Source organism: Ictidomys tridecemlineatus, chromosome 6 (genome assembly GCF_052094955.1).
Source record: "Ictidomys tridecemlineatus isolate mIctTri1 chromosome 6, mIctTri1.hap1, whole genome shotgun sequence".
Classification (NCBI taxonomy): Eukaryota; Metazoa; Chordata; class Mammalia; order Rodentia; family Sciuridae; genus Ictidomys; species Ictidomys tridecemlineatus.
In genome coordinates, this window is record NC_135482.1 from 36,213,912 (window position 1) to 36,237,737 (window position 23,826).

The window sequence follows — 23,826 nt, forward strand, 5'->3', positions numbered from 1 at the left end:
GAAATATTTAAGGCTGTACTAGAAAAGCACTTTTACTGGGGTAACGAATCTAAAATAGATGCTAGTTTCTGAGAAGCCAGCAATAAATAAATCTGAAGAATCAGTATACCTTTGTGAAATATCTACGAAACATTAAACATGAATAATCACATCAAAGTATAAATGCACGATAAATAGTGAAAGCATAATCTTATTCATTATTACTCATGTCCTTGCTCTTCTTTCAATAATGACCTTTATTCTTCATTTAGAAATTCTACTTAAATAAAAAAATATATTTTCTAAATCCAATTCTCTTCAATGAAAAACTCTACAGGAAGTTGCTTTAATTTTACTGTTCTTATTTTATTTTGTTTTTAAAAGCTCTCTTGAATTATTAGAATTTTAAAATACAACTGGCTAGGTATTGAGTTTGGGTAGATATTTTCGATTCCTTGCCTCATTATAAAATATGATGACCTTAGTGTCTTCAAATACTTTCTTTAATTAATACCACTTATGTTATCTTGAGCAAGTTACTCCTCTGTTTTACTTTCCAGATTTGGAGAATGGGGAAAACGTGTAAATTATGCTGATGAATGTAAATGGTTTAGAGAAGTCCCTGGCTTCAGTAAGGAATATGTATAAATGAGTTACCATCATTTGCATTATAATTAATATTTCTAGTTTATTTCAGATATCTCAAGCAGCTCCTATTCATATAATTCTACAGCTGACACTGATGTAAAAGCGAGGATGCGGGGAAAAGGTACACTCATATGTTGTTGATGGGACTGCAAATTGGTGCAGACAATATGAAAAGCAATATGGAGATTCCTTGGAAATCTGGGAATGGAACCACCATTTGACCCAGGTATCCCTCTCCTTGGACTATACCAAAGGATTTGAAAACAGCACACTATAGGGTCACAGCCACATCAATGTTTATAGCAGCACAATTCACAACAGCTAAACTGTGGAGCCAACCTAGATGCCCTTCAGTGGATGAATGAATTTAAAAAATGTGGCATATATACACAATGTAATTTTACTCAGCAATAAAAGAGAAAAAAATCATGGTATTTGCAGGTAAATGGATGGCATTGGAGAAGATAATGCTAAGTGAAGTTAGCCAATCCCCAAAAAACAAAAATGCCAAATGTTTTCTCTGATATAAGGAGGCTGACTCATAGTGGGGTAGGGAGGGGGAACATGGGATGAACAGATGAATTCTAGATAGGGAAGAGGGGAGGGAGGGAAAGGGAGGAAGCAGGGGATTAGCAAGGATAGTGGAATGTGATGGACATCATTATTCAAAGTAAAGGTATGAAGACATGAATTGAGTGTCAACCTACTTTATATACAAATAGATATGAAAAATTGTGGTATATATGTGTAATAAGAATTGTAATGCAAAAAAAACAAGTACATGTATAAAGACATGAATTGGCATGAACATACTTTATACAAAGATATGAAAAATTGTACTCTATGTGTGTAATAAGAATTGTAATACATCTGCTGTTGTGTATTAAAAAAATAAAATCAATAAAAAAAGGAAAGGATTTTTTGTTATTTTCAAAAGAACATTCTCTTTATTTTACTCAAAAGTGGGTACACTAGATAGTGCTAAATTAAACAGAAAGAGTCCCTATTGTGTTCTTCCTAATCAGTGTCCTCTATAAAGAGTGGTCACAAATATATAGACTACAAATCCAAGCTATCAACTCAGGATACCAAACAAATACCTAATATAATGACACTATAATAATTCAGCTTTTGCATAATCACGTGAAACATTTCTAATCATGCCCACAGTTCTGACATCATTCCTTGCAAACCCCTCACATTCCCTGCTTGTACTCCAGATAGTCTCTTGCTCTCCCTTCCTCTCAAGTTGGTACCACTCCAGGTGCTCCCCCTACAATAAAATTCCCCTTATTCCTTAGTATCTGATTCAAATATTAATAGCTTATTGTGCAAAAAGCCAATTATGTTTTAATTCTGTGCAATCAAATTTCTAAGGATTAGTCACCTTCTACTCTGTGCTATGGCTATTTAAGTACAAGCATTAAGGATACATGCATTTAGGTTCATATATACTTGATGCTGGAGAAGGATTAATACTCAGCTTAATTCATGCCCTTCCTAACCTTCTACATAGTAGAAATGGATCAAACATTGGAAAATATAAAATTGTGGGTGAATTCAGCCTAAGATACACAGTAAACAAAATATAAGTGCTCTGGTTATTTTTATGAATTGCACGAACTTTTTCACTAAACTATTAAGAAACAGAATTCTCATTAGGTTATAATTCAAAACTTTGAACATGATCATGTGATTCATTAATAACTAATATATGAATCATCATATCACCTAACATTTGACATTAATGAGTGCTAGGTATCTTGTTAGAAAGTTGGATATGTGAACAATAAAATTGCTCTTGCTTATTCAACTGATAAAACAGGAGGTAGGCTGTGTGTTGTCTTTGTTTTCTTTTGTACAACTTGCTTTATCAAAACCCAATGACTTTATGTAATCTGTGTTTATATAACATAAGAACATATATTTAACAAATTTATGTTTATATAACAATATATAGTTATATGTATTATAATTTATGTAATAAAAAATGCTCAGCACTTTAAATTGGAAAAGTAGCCAGTTATATTATTGAAATCTGGACAATTCTCAGATTTATTTCCACTAACTACTGAATATAAATTGATTTTAACCTCCACTATCAGTATAGTATTTCAATAGTAGTTTTTATGTAATTTTCAGTCTATGTTTATAATTATGTGTGAATTGAAATCCTGAAATACCTAGACAGCTCAAAATCGAGGAGGCATTTTGCATAAATTATGCATTTCAAATAAAAATTGACTCCCCCAATTCTTGTCTATAGTGTACACATCATTGCTTTAATAGTTTTAGCTTCATGTTGTATGATCATATTTATCTCTTAGGTACTAGTTGTATTCTAAGTTTTATTCTTTATATGACGTTTTTACATTTTTGTTTTAAATTTAGACAATTATTAGTTTGACAATTATAAAGTTAGAAAAAGTGAGACATACATTGAGAAAAATGCTTCACAAAATGTTTACGAAGAATAAACTCTTTGTAGGAAAGACTGGTTAGCTAAGCATAAAAACTCAGAAACTAGTGTGCATAAAAATCAATGATATTTCAAAAGGAATGCTGTTTTCAAATCAAATGACCTGAGGAGATATTTAAATTCAATTAGAAAAATTTTAAATTTACAGTTTTAAGACTCTGTTGAAAATTGTTAAATTTAAAAATTTTTGGCTGAGACACTGCTCTGATTCACACATGAGAGTGAAGGTTAAAATCAAATTATATTCAGTTCATTAGTGGAAAAATCAATCTGGGATTCATCCAGATTTCAGTAAGATAACTGACCACTTTTCAATATAAAGGGCTAAACACTTTTTATTACATCAATCTTAGCTGTCTTAAGTCCTATGCCTTTTTGTTGAAAAGGGCATTATTTCACATCTGAGCTCATTTCTTTAAAGTCTATCAAAAACTTGAATTCCCACTCAGATTACTCTTGATGGATCCAGAGAGGAACCATTTATTTATGTTGGCAGTGGTGATTGAAGACCGTATTGTCACAGAGACTCAGCTTTCCCTCAAGGTCAATTAGTTGAAATCTATAGGGAATCAAAATATAGTCTTAATAGAGAGCCATAGCTGATAACCTATAGATGAGCAGCTTAAATCAGCATTAGCAGAGGCAGAGAACAAATTGAGAAACTTTGTTTTTTCTATTTAACCAGTTAAGACAGGTTAAAAATGAAAGAACCTCAAATTTATTACCTTCATATAAAACTATGTATATGTTCACCATAATATGTTCTGGTTATTCAAATAACAACTTTGTGAAGAATCTATGTCTCTGGTAAAATATATTAATTAATATTTCCAAGTTTTATAGAATGCTGAATATGAGTCTTTATATATTTCATTGACTAGACTAAAATTTATATCTAATTTCATGATATTCTATTACTTATCCAAAGCAATATTGTAATGTTTTCAGAGGTATCTTCATTTTTTTTCTCTTCTTTCATTTTTTCTAGGCTTTAAAATAGTGTCCTTTAAGATATTTCTTTTCATTCTTTTACCAAATTGCCAATAATTTTTCTGGAGTCCACACTACCAATTAAAAATATTATTTTAGGGTCAGCTGGTACTATATAGCTGACTATAAAACTTCATTTGGTAAGTGAAACATGACCTGAATCAGTGAGTGATATAATATTTTTGGTATTTAATTAGATGAGCAATTAATTAGTAAGTGATATCTAGTATTTTCTTAAAATGCCTCCTTATATCTGTAAGGACAAGTATGTTTTAAAAAAGCAATAGGAACTTGAAGGACAGCTCTTTGGAAGCAACGTTCCTTCCTTTAACACAGTATTTCCAGTGCATAGATAAGTGACTGGCATTCAAGAGGTGCCAGTTGAGATTTTTTTCATTCAAACAAGGTAAAATGGCCTTTAGATAGAGATGGGAATCCAATACTCTTGCTGATATCAACAATTTGAGGTGAGATTCCAGAGTAGCCAAAGTTGAATTTTATTTATTACTAAGTCTCTCCACGTTAGCACTTTAGAAAACAAATTCTTGACATATGTTTTATTTCATCAACCATGTATTCTAAATTTAAACCATGGGTATAATGTAGCTATCTCAAGGGCAATAGGGCAGAAGCTGAGGATAGAGAGGAGAGACTGCTGACAGCTGTGTGAAGAGGTGAACAAGGGCTCCAGATGAAGACTTCAATGGAGAGATGACAGAAGGCATCACACAGTCTCAAAGAAGTCTTACAGCCTGAGCTGTTTGCTAGGTAGCAATATCAGCAGGTAAGTAATGACGGCCCTGCATTGGAACTTACAAGCAGCCTCAGAAAACTAGATTTGGAAGATGCTCAAATCTGTTAATACAATGCATGTGGAGGTTCTATAAAGGTTCTGATTAACCAACCCACCCTATAAGTTCAGCTCTGCCAAGGTAAGAGCTCATTCTGAGCAGAACATTATTTAATCATTCTGGGAAAGGAAAATTTGTGATAAACAGTGAACAGTTTTATAAATTGGAGGTAATTTTCCAAGCGGCTAATGGCATGAAGGGGGAAAATGGTGAAGAGATTCTATTTTATGATGATGAATAAAGACATTCAACAGTTGCTCAGCCAGACCACTTGTCAGTTTAGAATGCCAAAAGGTCAATTTTGAGTGCTCTTTGGAAATGGATATTTTACGTGTGATGTGATCAATTAAATCTTCAACCCAATAGCATGTAACTTTGACAAATGTTTCAATCTCATCAGACAGAGCCTATGAACAAAATACATTTTCATAAAACGAATTTAATTCTGTCAATGAAACTTGTTAATTAGTTAATCTGAAGTAAAACAGGGTTACTCCTGATTGCAAAATGCTAAGTGTGTTTAGACTGGAAACAGGCCTGGCTTCCTCTGTTTTAATCATACTGAATAGTACTCCTGGTCAACCATAGCATCAGGAGTTCTGGCCCCATGCAGACTTATGGCTAATGGAAACTGATTCCTCTTTAGTAGATTTATGATTCTGAAATCAAATATAGTTTCATTTTCTGCCTCAATTCATATCCTTTCCATAAAGAAATTTATTATCTCTGGGGCACTAAATCAGCTTCTGGGGGTACCTCTAATGCTGACAATCTGCTATTTTACTTTCTGATTATGTCAAGAAATTTTTGTGCCAGGATACAAATGGCATTTCTGAGCATCAGAGGAGTTCCTGGAAACAGGGACAGTTCACTACCCATTGGTCAGGGCAGAAGAAAAATTTCATGTGCCACTCTCTGTGTGAACCAGAAGAGCAGAAGGCAGAAACAGGAAATGTCAATGTCTTGGTCTTTACAGATTCCAATCTATAGTTGTAGAAATGAGCTCCTATGAAGTGTAAATCCTGACATCACCCATCAGATGGAGAACTGAATTCTTATATGATGGTATTAATATAATGAGAAACCTGCAAAGAAATCTAGGTAAAAACTTAATTTACTATTAAAGCTAACACCACATAAGCAAACAGCAAATTTTTAAGAAATGCACATTATGAGTCAATGTGCATTTTGATAACATTAATTTTACCATATCAGTAGCATGCAGTCTTAAAGAGGAAACATTGTAAGTACAGAGGTACAATTGTTTGGGGTCTTTGGGGAAATAGCATATGAAGCAAAAAAAAAAAGTTCAATATCATGTATTTTAAAATACAGAGCACACCACCTGACAAGATTAAAATAATCACAGCAGAACTCTGCATTACCACATAACTTACTGGATGACAAAAATCTCCTTGCGTCTAAAGAAAAATGAAGAGTATCTGGAAGTAAAGAGTCATTATTTATTTAGTATACAAACACACTACATTATCTTTGATTTGCTACTACAAGAACATGAGCGTTAAATACCTTAAATTTCATTCTACTTGCAGGTATTATATTCTGGATTCACATATTTTTGTCACTGCTTGCAAAAATAGTTTAAATTTAGGACAGAAGCAAAATTAATGACTAGAATCTGTCAAACAATGATGACAATTAAAATGCTATTTTAAAAAGCTATTTTTCATAAAGTTTCATATGTCAGTCAAATATAATATATTCTTATTGAAGAATTGCATTTCCAAAGGTTTTCCAGTTTCTCCAAGTTTATCCTTCACTAAAGTTTCATTTCCTCTCTGCCCCATATCAGGAGAAATAAATCAAAAAAGTAGTTCTCTCCTTAGACTCATTCTCAGCATAAAAATTACTGCTGGAAAAGAATACCATGGTTCTTTGTCTTTTAAGAGTGTTTACATTGGTCTCTTCTAGTGTATTTCAGAGTTAGACACGGTATACACTCATGTGCACACACGTGTGTGTATCTTGACACCTCAGAATCAGACAACTGAGCAACATCATGGCTCTCCTTACTATCTACATGACCATCATGATTACTGACAGTTACTTAACTCCCCTTTGTATCACCTTTATTTTTAATCTGCAAAATGGGGTCATGAGTTTGACTTTGTGGTAACAAAGTGTTGAAACAGTTCAGTGAAATCATTGCAAATGCAATGTTTACCATATAGTAGCTGCTCATAAGCAGCAGCAATTACTGTGTTAGCAAACCATGGCAAAAATAGATTGGAGTAGTTTGTGATATTACAAATATAAATAACAATAATAACAATACCACATGTATTCTGGTTTACAGTTTACATTCATAGGCTTCTCTTAAATAATAAGTTTTTGATGATAAATGGAATAAATATTCAATATGCACTCTTCTAAAAATCCACTAAAGAGAAAGTTATTGAAGAAAGGTTCTATTAAAATAACTTTTACAATCATTCAATTATTTCCTTTTGTTAAGAATTTTAATTCTATTTATGTTTACTGGATAGGGTCTTGAGACTTAAAAATATGTGCCGTTATTCACTCAACTAAAATAGGCAGATTAGTGTGAAATGATGTGTAAAATTTTGGAAAAAAATTATGTTCTAAAAGAAACTGAATTTCTGTCAAGCAGCATTGATTAATTTTATTTTACTTTCTTCACCCAATTTAGTCACAATATAAAAAAACTCCTATAAATTAATTGTAGAAAGACATAGTAAAAGAAACTTTTCTAACAAATAAATCTTTAAACAAAAATTTATAACTCTCTTGGGAAGGTAATTTGTGTTACAATTAAACAAATTAAAGATGATCCATAGGGTCAATTTCATGGTCTTTAATAAGAGGCACAGTTTTGTATCTCACCTGTATTGATCTTGCCAACAGATTGCCCTCAAAATCTTTCTCACCTTAGTAACTCAAGTGGCTGTTTTACAGGAGTCATAAGAAGTTGTTTTGTTTATCAGATAACAAATCCCAAGGATGATTTTCTAATCTAGTGAATGTAAACTAGGTCATCCTCAGATATTAAATATCCTTTCTAAAAAATATAGTTTGTGTTACCTAAACTTAAATGTAAAATGTGCATAAGTGTATAATTATCAATCCAATGAAGGATGTAAAATATTATTTTAGCATATCTCTGAATGTTCTTAAGTTTAAGACTTTAAGCAGCACCAGATTGGACCTGGTGGAGTGGAAGGAAGGGAGAGGGGATAGGAATGGGAAAGTCAGTAGAATGAATCAAACATAACTTTCCTATGTTCATATATGAATACATTACCAGTGTAACTCCACATCATGTGCAACCACAAAAATGGGATGTTATACTCCATGCATATATGATATCTCAAAAGACATTCTACTGGGGGGAGGCAGGGAGGGGGCCTGGGATTTTGGCTCAGTGATACAGTGCTTGCCTAGCATGTGTTAGGCACTGGGTTCAATTCTCAGCACCACATTGAGTAAATAAATAAATTAAATAAAGACATTAAAAAATACATTCTACTGTCAAGTATGACTAAAAACAACAAATAGAAAAAAGAGTTTCAGTAGTACTGTTTGGATTAGAGAAAGGGAAATGATGGAAAGGGAGGGTGAATGGGAATAGAAAAGAGTAGAATGAATTGGAAATTACTTTCCTGTGTTCATATATGAATACCCAACCAAGGTAATTCCACATCATGTACAAACCAAAGAATGAAAAATTGTACTCCATGTATATATAATATGTCAAAATACATTCTATTGTCATGTAACTAAAAAGAACAAACAAAAATTTTTTAAAAAGAGTTTAAGTAGTACTGAATCATTATTTTACTTCTGTTCTTCTTTGGAAAGAAAAAATGTAACACGGAAGGCTATCTTCAAACACTTTGTGAAACAAGGTAAAACATAATTAGAGTTTATATGTACAAAAATTACAGGATGGGCTTTAAAACATAAGTATATAGTGGGGCATAAAAATTAAATAACATCTTAAATATAAAATCACAAATCAATATAACTTTGCTTTTGTCAATGAATATTCATTAATTGATTTAAGTTATTATTTAATATTAATATTAATTTAAGATTCAATTTATTGATTAGCTATTCTCTCAAATCATTTGCTTTTGGACATGTGAAGATATAGAACACAGGAAAATTTACAAGCTCAGTTTTACATGAAAAGTTTGGCAGGTTAGAAGAAAAAGAACAAGGCTGAGATTCAAGCAGAAAGCACATATGTTAGCTGGGTAGATTTAAAAGAACTAAGTTCTTTTTTAAGATAACGAAGACACATGATGAAAGCTACACACAAATTTGGGGAGCTAACTCTACCTCCTTGATTCTTTGCTCCCAGAACCTCCACCATCAGTCCCTGATATGAAACAAATTGAGATCTTTGAGTTCTTGGAAAACAACGAAGAACTTTTCAGCTCTACTGAAGGTCAGGCCCCCGGGATATGTGCAGGTAGTTATTATTTTCCAGTCCTGTCTAATGTATTATGAGTCTACTAACATGAAAAATTATAGATCTCTATGATGAAGAGTTAATACCCAAATGACTCAATATTTATTTTTAATGAATTTCTGTAATACAACCAAAAAATACTATTATGTGCTATTGCTATTACAAACAAGTGTTTTGAAGTCATGAATTCCAGAATCATAACACACAAATGAAAAGTAAAAATCATGGAAATGAATATTTTCAATTTTGCTATTACTAGAGTTAATACATAATAATTTTCAATGGGGCAAAAAATATTCAAAGTATTATTTTACTTCTATAGCCTTTTACAAACCATGTACTATATAAATAAATAGACACAGAACTAGAAAATAAATAATATGGAGTCAAGGTCAAATAGGGCAGCCCCTGGATTATAAATACCCAATAATCAGCAAGCTATAAAGTCATTGCCCCACATGTCCATGATTTGAAATTTTTCTATAGCTGCAAGATGATAGTCATTATAAAAAGTCAAAACAAACAAAAGGAGTTTTACAAACTTTACAATTTTTTAAAAATAATGGCTGTATTCAGTGTTCAGAAGTGGAGGATGGGGTAAGTTGTGAACACACACTGAGCTTAGGGAAACCAGCCTCACTATAGAAGATCCACTGCCCAGAACAGTGACCTCCTTGATAGAGAATACTTTCTCCACTCTGTGTGTGTGTGTGTGTGTGTGTGTGCTTGTGTGTTTGTGTGTGTGTGTGTTTTATATTTCTAAAGATCTGCATACAAGGGATTGTGGGGGCTTAATAAAGATTCCTTTAAAGAAAATAAAAATGTTCAGCAAGTATTATAGTCTCCTTGACATTTACAGTTTAGTATGAACAGATTCAACTAAAATTGTTTAAATCATTCAAATTAATTGTACCCAGAGATCCAAAATTATCCTTTGTACATTTTCAGGTGTTCAGGAAAGGCCCTTGGGCTCCCAGTCTGTAGAGGGGTCACAAGGAACTGAAAAAGGAGTGCAGAAATGGAGGCAAGAGGACATACTAAAATTCAGTTGGCCATGAGGAAAAGAGAAGAAATTTTCGTTTACTATGTAGCATGACCCCTTCAGGTCCAGAACATACCTAGTATCCTAGGGTATTATCTAGCAATACTCTACTGTTCTATGATATGGTTAGCTTTGGCAGGTCATGGTGGGAATTTCTTAATCTCTTATATATAACTTCCTAATGTAAAAAAAGATAACCTATATAATATACAGTCATTTTACATGTACGTCTTTGGTACACTATCCATTTATAAATGGGAACAGACTCTATTAGAGTATAAACAAAGATCAGCATTCAAATGTTTAAAAAGTAAATTTTTGTATGCTACAAAGCAAGTTTTATTGTGGTTTAGCGATATGCTAAATAACCTTAATTTTATAACATTTGGAAAGACCCTGCTTATCCTGATGACACCTATTTCTAAGGCACATATTAGATATTTTTAGACATGCTGGAAATACACTTGCAGAGTCAATCTATTAGGTAAAGACTAACTTTGAAAAGTGACAACAACAAATGATTCTTTTTGATAATCAAGACCTTTAATGTTATATTTTAAAAATTAACTAATTTTTAAAAATTACTCTTTCTTAAAATGTCAAGAGAACTGTGTAGTACTGTGTAATAATCTTGAATTTATACGCATCACATTCTGTTGGATCTTATAAGAAAAATTATTAACTTCTTAAGACAACTTGTTAAAACAGCCTGATGATAGCTTTTACTAAGAACTTAATGAGTAACTTATACACAAGTTTTAAAATGTGCCAATATTTCAAATAATTCACAATTCTTTTAAAAAGATTTAGGATTTTTAAAAATCAAGCACTTTAGTATTTCCCATACATACCAGTGACCATATTTAGTACACACATTTAAACTTCTCCTTCTGAAGGTAATTTGTTGATTTGCATTTAGTTTTTAAATACTAATCAATTATAAATACTAAAATGTTATATACAGTTTATAAATTTAACTTTATACTAAAATAGGGAGGTTTAAGAGATGCTCTCAAAACTGACATAAACAATATCAAGTTATTATAAATGTAATTAAACTTGTTATTAAAAAAGTGGACATTTTGAAACAAATATGATGTATAAGAAATCTATCACATGAAATGAATTTTTAAACAAAATGTAAAACATAATGTGTAAAAATATTTGCCTCAGGAAGAAAATCTTGTTGAACATTAGAGTCCGAGGTTCATATTGAACTCAAAATATTAGGAAGATTAAGTGATTCTCTGAACACCAGTGAGAAGTGTGTGGAAGACAGAGGTCACCCTTTGAAAGAAGATCTCTGTGACCTGTGTAAACTGGAGCCCCACAAACACTTCCAACAAGCATAGGTCAGGGTGGGGTCATGGCTCCAGGCCCTCTGGACCACTGTTCGCCCAGTGGAGTGTGCTCACCGCGTTAATCTCTCATCCTTCAGCTCCAGGTCTGCCACTGTGATGAGCTGATCCAGCTTGAATTTAGTGTCAATAATTTCTGCATCCCGAGGAGAGTATGTACCACCTTCTTTCTGCTTCTGTCGAATTCTAAAACAAGTACAATAAAGTCCAAGAAAGGAATATCTTAAAAAGCATAAAAATTAGGTTTAGTTTTCCTTTCAAAAAATTGTATTGGTGCATTATAATTATACATAATAATGGGATTCATTGTTATAGTATTACATATTCATACATGTACATGATAATCATTTGGTCGATTTCATTCCCCAGTACTTCCCCTTTCTCTCTGTTCTTATTCCCAGTCCCCTTTCCCTACTGGGTTTTTTTTTTCTATTAGTTTTCTTTATAAGTGAAGACATTTAATCAGATCATTTCTTGTTAGAATCACTTCTCAGAATATGTGGCAATTTTAGAACTATTCAGTTTTGTTTTGTCTGTTTTAATTCCACAGAACATTTTCTACTAAAGACTTTTTAAATATAAAAATATTGAAACAAATTGTTTGGTTTACATCCACAATTTAATAAGACTTGGTTGATCAAGGCCTGAACAACTGGCATATTTGAAATAGATGAGTCCGGGAGACTGAGGCTATGACCAGTTTCTTCTCACTCTAGCTGTCTCACTGATTTGCCATGAAAAGAAAATATGTTAAAGTGGAAATAGCTCATACTATTAATGTCAGTGCTAAATAAATCCATTGTTTTTATATAACGAAACATTTTTACATGCATGCAAATACATATAAATGATTTTTAATTGTCTCACTGAATTTTTATGAAAATATTATGAAGAATATTATCTTTATTATAATCAGAAAACTCAGGTTCAAAATGAAGTCATATGAATCTGACAGCCTTTTCATTGATCATTTATAAATAATATTGATATTATGAGGTAATATGTAGCTATTTTATCAGCCACATAATTAACATTCATTATTTATTATGTATTACATGTTGATGAAGAAATAGAAATTATAAAACATGGTCGCTATCTTCAAGGCACTAAGGACCACTGCCCTTATGGATTTCAGTCCTGCATTATTATTATTTCTTCTGGAAATCAAGCCCACCTGGATGAGTTCTCACTGCCTCTGAAGTGAAAACTCTCTCCATCCCTTTGGTTTAGGATTCCAAGAAGCTCCAGCCCACAAATCCCATCCAACAAGAATTAGATACTTCTACAAGCAATTCTAGTCTGCCTATCCTCCAATAATGATGGATAACGTCTACAAAAGAGCTCCCTGTCCTCTGCCCTGTTTGCCCACTGATAGGTTGCACATGACAGCATTAGTTTGGGACTTCTTTCAGTCTTAGTTCCTTTACTGTCCTGTCCCTCAGACTAAGGAGAGTAGTTGCTTTCTTGCATTTGCTACTTCTAGGCTCCTTAGAATTCTCTTTTACCCACTTTTAGTAGTTTACCATTTCTTTTATTTAATATTTTTCACATTAAATTTTTCCCATTCAGATGACAGGAATTCCTTCCTTAGTCAATCTATGCTGCATACGTACTTCAGAACATCATAGTACACATGATAAATGAATAAAAAGATTTTTTTTCTGTCAATTTAAGAAAACTAAAAAGTAAATGTTTCCCATTCATGTAACTACTGAGGATTCTGTCTCTTGATTAGACTGTGATTGATATAATGCCCATAAAGCATCCTGGGAACGTGAGTACAAACAAATCTTACCTTGCAAATGCAAATATGGCTGTTCCAAGAAGAATTATTGAAAGGATACACAATGTTACTGAAAGAATGACCTCTACAGTTCTTTCTGAAAGTCCTTCACCTGGAAAAGAGGGGGCAACATTATCAGTAAACATTGTCATAGAATACTATTTTGGGTTTCAAATCACAAAGAAAGATATTTTTGTTATATTGCTCAAGAATACTAGTAAAAAAAAAAACTGCTTATTCTCTTTTCCTAGATCATTTAATTTGAGGGCTCAATCCTTGGTCCTTTCCTCTTTCTAAACTCACTCCTTTGTAATCTCATCTAACCTCATGGTTTTTACTTTTTACCTGTATGATGATGACTAGGATTTTAACCTATCAAATGCCATTATTGTATAACCAATTGCTTACTATACAAGTTTATTTATAAGTATAACTAAAATATCAAAATTATTATGTGTGAAGCTGAGCCCCCACACTTTCTTCTTTTCAACTGCATCCTTCCATCTCTCAGAAGAAATTTTATTACTCCTGTTGCTCAGGGTTAGGGTTAGAAATATATATATATATTGTAAAATATATAAAATTCATGAGGAAATTCTGTTGCACTGTATTCAAAGTATGTACAGTATTTACTATATGAATGCAAGGAGCCTTGGAGAGAGAGTAATTCCAAAGTAGGAATAGGAGTAAAATAGATTCAAAATATATAATGGTACCATAAAGCCAGGAAGCTAACAAAGGCTAATAGCATGAAGTGAATAAAAGATTGGGGCTGTGGTTGTGACTCAGTGGTAGAGTGCTTGCCTAGCATGTGTGAGGCACTGGGTTTGATCCTCAGCACCACATAAAAAAATGAGCAAATAAAGGTATAAAAAAATCATCTTGAAGGGGCTCCTAATGGCCAAAGAGATAATGATTTAATATGTTAAAGAATAAAAACTGAAATTTTTAAAACAGGTTGAATATATTTTAATGAATGATTTTATATTTTAAAAATAATTTTAAAAATCATTTTTAGAACATTCATATTATCAATAAGAGAAAAATAAATAAAAATACTGATTTGTAAGATTTAATTATGGCAACACCATTTTCTTACTATAAATAATTGTAATCAACTCTGATTAAAATTTGTAATTTTATGGTTCATATGAACTGTATTTTATGGATTCTTTTTTTTTTAAGAAAATAGCCCTAGTTAAGAAGATAAATCTCTTTGTTTGAAGAGAATTCTACTTAATAAATGTAGAAAGAATAAAATTAAAGAAATGCAGAGGGATAAAATTTTAAAATGACCATTTCATATTCCTAATGAAATAACTGATTCAGGTAACAATCATAAATGCATTTTAAAATGATTAAGAGAAAGGTTGATAGGGAATTAAACCATATCACTGAAGAGGTAAAATACTTGAGAATCTGCCTGAGTGACCATTTCATTCTCTGCAAGGGTTTGCTCAAACACCTTCTCAATGACTACTTGCTATGGACTGAACACTTATAACCCCCAAATTCATATGTTAAAGTGCTAGCCACCAGTGCGGCTGGATTTGGAGAAAGGAAGAAATTAGTTTAAATGACATAATAAGGGTGGGGCTCTGATCAGATAGAATGAGTGTCCTTGTAAGTACAGATGCAAGAGAGTTTACATTATTGTGCTTATTCTCTCTCCTTCCTTCTTCCACTCTCCTTCCCTCTTTGCTCTCTTCCTCTCCCTTTCTACTTCCACACTTGTACCAAGTAAATGCCATGTGAGGACACAGAAAGAAGGCATCCATCTGTAAGTCAGAAAAAGGACCTCACCAGATACCACATGTGCTGGAACCTTGATCTTAGACTCTACATTGTAAGAAAATAAACTTCTGTTTTGAAGACACCTGGTCTATGGTATTTTGTGGTGGGTGGCAGCCTGATCAGACTCCACCCTATCTAGGATACCACCTGTACCTTGGATACAGCATTAATCTCCAGGTTATACAAAGAACTCAAAAAATTCAACACCAAATAATAATAATGATAAGCTAATCAGCAAATGGGCAAAGGATTCGAACAGGCACTTAACAGAAGAAATACAAGTGGTCAACAAATATATGAAAAAAATGTTCAACATCTCTAGCAATTAGAGAAATACTAATTAAAACACACTGAGATTCCATCTTACTCTAATCAGAATGGCAATTATTAAGAATATAAGTAACAACAAATATTGGTGAGGATGTGGGTAGAAAGGTTCATTCATACATTGTTGGTGGAATTGCAAATAGGTGCTACCACTCTGGAAAGTAGTATGGAGATTCCTTAGAAAACCTGGAATGGAATCACCATTTGACCCAGTTATCTCACTCCTTGGTCTGTACCTAAAGGACTTAAAATCAGCATACTACAGTGACACAGCCATTTCAATATTTATGGCAACTCAATTTACAATACCCAAGCTATGGAAGCAACCTAGGTATCCTTCAATGAATGAATAGATAAAGAAAATGTGGTATTTACACACAGTGGACTATTACTGAGCCATAAAGAAGAATTAAATTGTTGCATTTGCCAGTAAATGGATGGAACTGGAGAATATCATGCTAAGTGAAATAAACCCACCCCCCAAAACCAAAGGGCAAATGTTCTCTCTGATATATGGATACTAACCCACAACAAGGAAGGGTAGGGTGGAGAAGAAAAGAAGTCCACTGATTAAACAAGGGAAATGAAGGGAAGGAATGGGAGGGGTATAGGGAGGACAGTAGAATTAACTGGACATAACTTTCCTAGCCTTGTATTTGAATACATGACCAGGTTAACTCAGCATTATGTACAACCATAGGATCCTAATTAGTATAGGTTACACTCCATGTATGTATACTATGCCAAATTACATTCTACTGTCATATATGACTAAAATAAATGAGCAAATAAATAAATAAAATTTTAAAAAATTAAAATAAATACACATTCCATGTACTTTCTGCCTCCCCTCTTCTACACCCCCTACACTCTGTTCTGCTTATTCTTTTCTCCATATTTCTTATGTTTTAAAATATTTACATATTTTTTATTCTTATTATTTACTGTCCAGAATGTAAGCTCCCTGAGGACAGAGGTCATTGTTCTATTCAAAACTACCGCCAAGTTCTGAGACTAGTAATGGAAAGATGGCAAATGCTCAAAACACATTTGTTAAATTTACTAATGAACAAATATATGATTTTGAAGTGATATTAAAATTTTCAGGTTGACAATGTAGCACTGAACAAAATAAGATGAAAATTATTAAACAGTTATTTTAGGCACAACTACTAATTATAAGCAATTTTAAGTTACATGATTTGTAATTTTGCTGGAAAAAATGTTTCAGTTCAATGAAACAACACATTAATTATCTATAAAATATGCAGATTAATATTTCATATTTTTCTCTAGATTGTTGCTTGTGAATTGCTACCAATATGAAAAGGTTCCTGTGGCTATCCTGCATGGTACATTTAAATGAATAGTGAATTTTTAACAGTTATCAGAGCTCCATGGTCCCCTACTATCTCCAGCTTCATTTAAAAGATGCTATTAACAGCCCATATCTTAAAAATATTTTAGCTGCACTGTTTTTATACATTAAAATATGGTTTGTTTTATAAATTTCACATGCTATCTCTAATTGGATATGCTTGGGAAAGGAAGCATGAAGATGAATAAAGAATCATCAGGTTCCAATGAATCACTGGGCCTTAGAACTCAGTGGGAAAAAAATGTTTTCATAGACCACACACACAAAAAAACTTCAGATTAGATTTCCATTTCAAAGCACTGGCCAAGTGAGGAAATGACATAAAATATATTAATAAACAATATCTAATCTTCTGGGCACATGCATTTCAAAAGTGCTACCAGGAGAGGACAAAATGTACCCTGATTATCAAGTTCACTTTCTGATTCACTGCTGTGCATGAACCCACAGAGCATTACCAGTACAGAATGAGGTCACTTCTCCAAATCCTTTCAGAGAAAATAGAATTTTTTTACTTGCTTCTTTTTGTAATATGCACAAGTCATTTCCTGACTTGATTTAAAACACTGTGACAGAACAAATTAAATTGTTTTGCTTGCATAATTAATTGTCCTGTTGTAATTTAATTCATCATAATTTCAAAGCACTAACTTTTCATAGCATTATCTTTTAACTCAAATTATTATTTAAATTCAACATAGGGATCCAAAGTTTTAAGCTTTTTAAAACACCTATAAGAAGACCCTTGAATTAAATGACATATAAAACTTATAATACCATGTCTGCCTCCTCATACAGATACAGATAAAGTGCCTTTTTATTATTTTAAAAAGTTCTCAGAATTAAAATGTAGGAAATTTTTCTTTCTCTTTGGTATTGGGGATTGAATCTAGGAGTGCTTAACCACTGAGCTGCATCCCAGTGCTCTCCTTTTAAAAAAATATTTTTGTTTTACACACAGGGTCTCATTAAGTTGCTTTTAGGTCCTCACTACGTTGCTGAGGCTACTTTGAACTTTTGATCCTCCTGCCTCAGCCTCCCAAGCTGCTAGGATTACAGGTGTGTGACACCACACCTAGCTAGGGAGTTTCTCTGTTCTTTTGATCCAGTGCTAGTCATTTGGGATATACACACACTGCCCAACGAATTACTAAGAATTACTCGATTTCATTATTTAAAAAATGTATTTAGATAGGAGAAATACATGATAAGTATTTGAGGTGATGGATATATTAGTTAGAAAGATTCTCAATCTACACTGTGTACATTTATCTCAGCATCATGTTGAACCCATCAATACACACAATAATACTCAATAAATGTTTTTAAAAATAAATACAAATTATAATGCTTTCGAGGGATGTCATTTCTATCCATTAAAATTGGCAACATGTTAAAAATGGATAATCAACATTTTTTGCCTGGGTGTGGGAAAAAAGTCACCCTTCATTGTAAAAAGGCATTATCTTACCTATGTGCACAAAAACAAGGCCTGCTCATTTGTGAATGTGAATGAAAACTTCAAAAAGTCAAGACAAGGAAGTGAAAAAGACAGCAACTAAAAATAATTAAAAATATTGAGAAGACAAAGTGGTACAGCAAGGACAGGGAGCCTGTGAGAGCAGAGACTTCATCACTAGTAGTGAAAATGCAAGTTACTTGGGCACATAGTGATTTTCAGCCAGTATGGTACAATAGTTGTAAACATAGGACTCACTGGAGTTGTGTTGTTTTGATCTGAAAGCCAGGCCTGACAACACTTTTCTTTTCTTTTCTTTTCTTTCCTTTTCTTTCTATCTTTCCTTCCTTCCTTCCTTCCTTCCTTCCTTCCTTCCTTCCTTCCTTCCTTCCTTCCTTCCTTTCTTTCCTTCTTTCTTTCTTTTTTTATTTGTGGCTAAAATCCTTGGATAAACTGCTTAAAGATGTGATTCTTCAGATTTCTTGCCTATGTATTGGAACTATCATAAATAAGAGGTCATGTTACAGAGTTAGAGTGAAGAATATACAAGTTTACATGTAAAACCCCTTAAAAGCTTGGAACATGAACAAACGATGTCAGCTATCTTTATTAATGAATATTTCATATTGATACATCCATTGTCTCATCTGAATTAATCTCCTAGTTAGCTTATGAGGTATATATTATGGTACTCTTTCTGAATTAAGATTTCAGAAGTTAATTTGCTATGTAACCAACCTGAGGTCACAAATGCTGCATACATACTAAAATTGCCTGATTAATAATGCCTGTCTGACTGCAGAGTTTGTGAGGTCTAGTGCCACATCACTGCTTTGTTAACAAAATAAAACTCTCCTTTGCTCCTCTGGTGCCTTAGAGGAAGTGATCCTTTTGCTGCAAATGACACATAACTCCGAGTTCTGCATCTAAGTGAGTATATTGGGACTTTTCATTGTTAGCACAGTAATTAAATGAGAAGTGTTATGACAAAAGAAAACAATCACGGAGTGCCTTTGCCATGGGGTTTAAGGTTTCATCTAGTGCAGCTTTAATGAGAGCCCTGTAAGGTGCACAAAGGGGTGACTGGTATTCAAATCACAGGAATCCACTATAATTAAACCTTGTAATCAAAACATTGCTTACAAACTGTTTCCATAAACTGGTGTGCCCAAGAAGGATTTAAAAATAAAGAGTTTGAATATCTTGTGAATTATGTTAATAAAAATGCTAATGCTCAATATTGAATGAAAACAAAATATGTACATTACAAGTATGTTTTTTAAGGATTAAAGTAATGTCTATGTCATTTCCCTTGTCTATGTCTATGGTACATAAAAATTTCCCTAAATGCAGATGCTTCTTCACTGTGGTCCCATTTCACTTTGTACTTTAGTTCCTTTTACTGAACTTAAACGTTTTTTAGTTAGTCAGTCTATAGTGATTTTTCTGCCTCTATTTTTAATTCCATATAACATTTCTGAAAGGGACAACTACCACCAAAATAAATTGATATGCAAGCAACTCAGCCCGAGTTCATCGCCTGTGGTGTGCAAAATACCAATGAGTAAATGCTTATCCACGGGTGGTTGGATGACCTAGATGGGCCCTGGACTTCTTTCACTAAAGTCTAGGATTACATGCACACTTAAGTCTTTACTTGCCAGGAATGCTGACACTACTAGCCTGCTGTGGATGATATCATCTATCCTAACACACAACATATATGGGAGAAAAAGGATGCAACCGTCCTTTGTCATTTTCTGATGACACGAGGGGTATTATACCAATTACTTCACTCTTTGCTTGTCCCCATCCTCATAGCCATAAAATTGTTCTTGCCATAGACTTTTGCTCATTATAGAAATTGTCACTTTTATTTCCTGTTCGAGTCTTTCTATTCTTTCTTGACAATGTTTTTTTTTTTTTTTCCAAGAACTGTTTTGATTTTAAAGTCCTCCTTTCCCATTGGTCACTTTTTTACTAGCTAAATATATATTGCATGACAAAAACCAATTACAAAGCCACTATTTATCAGGAGAGACTCCTTGGAAGACCACTCTAAAGGGGAGCCTAAAAGGCCATCCTTATGTCACTGTTAACAAGTAATATACTAAAGTATGAGAAATTTGATAATAGATACATGGGACCTTTTCTTGTCAGTAAGTCTTACCAACCCCAAAACTACTGTGTTCAGTCTGTAATTCAACAGTCCCTCCAGCCCTACCCTTCTCAGGATCCTGTGCTTTGTCCTTCACGTCACATATCTCACATGCTCTAGATTCTTGTTGTTACCAGAGCACACAAACATTTGTATCTGGGCCTCTGGGGTGGTGGTGGTTATGATTCCAGTGAAGGAACCAGATAACAAACTGTGTAATTTTGTTACTTTACATAATTGGTTGTTTTATTCCAATACTTTGACTGTGAATGGAGGGCATAAATACAAGGCCATCGCTGAGAAGCAGCAGGATACTAGAGTGCTGGATGAAGCCCATCCTTGGCCAAAGGGTAGCCAATTGGCAGAATCTAAGGAATCATGTCCCTGAACATCAGGATTCCAAATGCCTGGCTCTCCCCAATACTCTGGATGCCTCCAATAAGTGAATGAACATGTCCTCCTATCTATCATCTGTATGAAGTCAGAAAGCTGAGGAGAGACAAATCACATAATACCCAGCACAGCAAGCCTAGTTCTGTTCAGCCTTGCTCCTATAAAATATCATCCAAAACAAATGAGTTATCCATATTGTCTTTTATCATTTACCAGTAAATGCACCAGGATCACTATTTAGCTGCAGTGATGGCTTCTGAATACTGTAAGATATAGCAAATTATACAGATGACCACAAGACATTCACTTTGCCAAGGTGGTATTAGGGTGTAATAGACTCACCTACCAACTGAAGAACTGCTTGATACAATTTTAAAATCACAAATCAAGTTGGCTATCTTGAAAAAGATTAAAATATTGGGTGAACTTAATCAGGCCAGTGATTTTATAGAATTAAACAGCTTAGCTAAAGATATTTGTTTTATTCCTCTGTAAACACTTGTTAGCAATCCATGTGCCCCCAATATTTTATTTCTTCAAGATGGAGTTTCTCTATGTAGGGCCTGCAGAAGGTGGCTCTTTATACAATTAATATTTCCACAATCTGATGAGAATTTCTGCCTAAAAATGGTAGAACAATCTATCTTTTTGCAGTTATGACTCTCACTGAAATCTACCCCTAGCTCGTAATCTGTCAAGCAACAGCTCACTAGGATCTGAGCATCACAAAGTGTATACATTTTCACATAGCCCAGAGACACACTACTCTTGAGTCCCTTAAGGTATTATAGATGGCTAACTTGGGGGGTTTGAGGGAGTGTGCAAAAGAAATAGGAATTCCTCTGACCTCTCAGTAAAGTCCTAGGGAAATAATTTCTCCTAAATAAAGATATTTATATAATCTTGAATTATATACTATCCAAAAGAAGCTATAAAGCACTTAAAAATTCACTAAATATAAAATATTAACATCTTTACATATATTATTTCATTTTAAACTTTCAATAACCCTTCAAAGAAGATACTCCTATTACCATTTTTCAAATGGAAACTGAGATTATAAAAATTAAATTATCTGTTTTAAGTGACAGAGCCAAACATTTGAACCCAGTCTTCAAATCTTTTATCTGAAGATTGTGATTATGGAATCCTATGCTGGCATGCTAGAATCCATGTCAGACAATTAGTTATAAAAATAATCTAATGTTGGTTTCTTCATCTGTAAAATGGAGCAAACATTAATACCTACATTTTTCATTTCCAACATAATTGATGCTATAGGCTGTCCTGTGCATTGTAGAAATTTAGCAGCACTCCTGACCTCTGCCCATTAGATGCCATCACCATTAACAACAGCACTGTTTTGGCAAACACAGATGGTTCCAGACACTGTCAAATATCCCCTATAGCATAAATCATGCTGGCTGAGAAACACTGAACCAACTTGTAGGGAAGGGTTCATCAGTTAATACAAGAGAAGAATCTAGAAGTGTGTCTGGTACAGAATACTTAATGTTAGAAATGATTATGGGATGGTAACTTTGATGACAATGAGGATGATGATATATATGTGCACTTGACTAAAGTATGTGAGTATCTGATTTAGGTCTTATTTAGATGAGTGTAATTGAAGAAACTCATGAAAGAATTGAAAAAAGAAAATAACTATATTAAGGGACTTATAATCTTTAAGTGTTTTAGATTTATTCAAGCAAAATTTCTATAAGCTTATTACTCTTTTATTAGACAACAATATTTGACACATCAGATTGTATATTTAAGAAACCAAATAACTATTTATTTAGGTAATGTTAGCAGATGTCAGCATAGAACCAATACTCTACAAAATCTAAACCGGGATCTAAATGGACAGAATATCTATCTTTTCAAAGAACATTAGAAACACTATTTTTCCATAAACTAATCTTGAAATAAATTTGCACATGAATATCCAGCCACAAATTAATAAATTTACTAAATATTTAACAAATGTTTCAACTATAATAAACATGCTGAGATTATAAATTAAAATACAAAATTTGTCTTACCTAAAGTCTTAATAGGGTCAGAGTAATCAGAGTCAGTAAATTGTCCCATGACATTTGTGGCTCTAAATTTAAATCTATGAAGTAAAAAATAAAATTAAAAACAAACAATTTGCACATCACATGAATGAATAATTTAGCAAACAATTATGAAAACTGAATATTTTATTCAAGAGAAAATGAATTTGCAACATGTAATCTTAGAATTTAATTACCTTCAGGACAAATTATACTGAATCTATATGAGATGAATAATTATCCTGCACTTGGGCCTGTTGAGTTTGTGACTAAAAATTTGGTCAAACTCATGAAAAGTCAGAAGTTTAAGCAAATCACCTTCTTCATAGATTCATTTGGATGGAATGATTTAATACATATGAAAGTGTGTTTCACTAGGATACTTAATAAATATAAGGCATAATAACTTACATACCTCAACCAACTTTGAAAGTACTATTGAATCTGGTTATAGGATAATGTTAATTATAATGATAATACAAAACATGGCTTTTTCACATGTAAATAAGAAAAGTACTTCTTATTTCTATGTGTGCACAGTTGCATTTGCCCACTTTTCTTTTTGCTTTGCTTTTACAATATTTGAAATAGGAGTTCATGACCCACTTGAATCAAATGTATGAAATATGATATGTCAAGAACTATGTAATGTTTTGAACAACTAAAAA

At 32.9% G+C, this 23,826-nt stretch overlaps 1 protein-coding gene across 1 annotated transcript in view; it reads right to left on the minus strand.

Annotated features, from left to right (window-relative positions):
• The window catches only part of Ptprq (protein tyrosine phosphatase receptor type Q), a 197,072-nt gene that overhangs the window by 25,230 nt on the left and 148,016 nt on the right, over positions 1-23,826 (minus strand). The window contains exons 33-35 of the mRNA XM_078053099.1: positions 23,144-23,217; positions 13,599-13,698; positions 11,861-11,989 (exon numbers count right to left, since the gene is read on the minus strand). Coding sequence (XP_077909225.1) covers positions 11,861-11,989; positions 13,599-13,698; positions 23,144-23,217 — 303 coding nt within the window. The remainder of the gene's footprint in view (positions 1-11,860; positions 11,990-13,598; positions 13,699-23,143; positions 23,218-23,826) is intronic.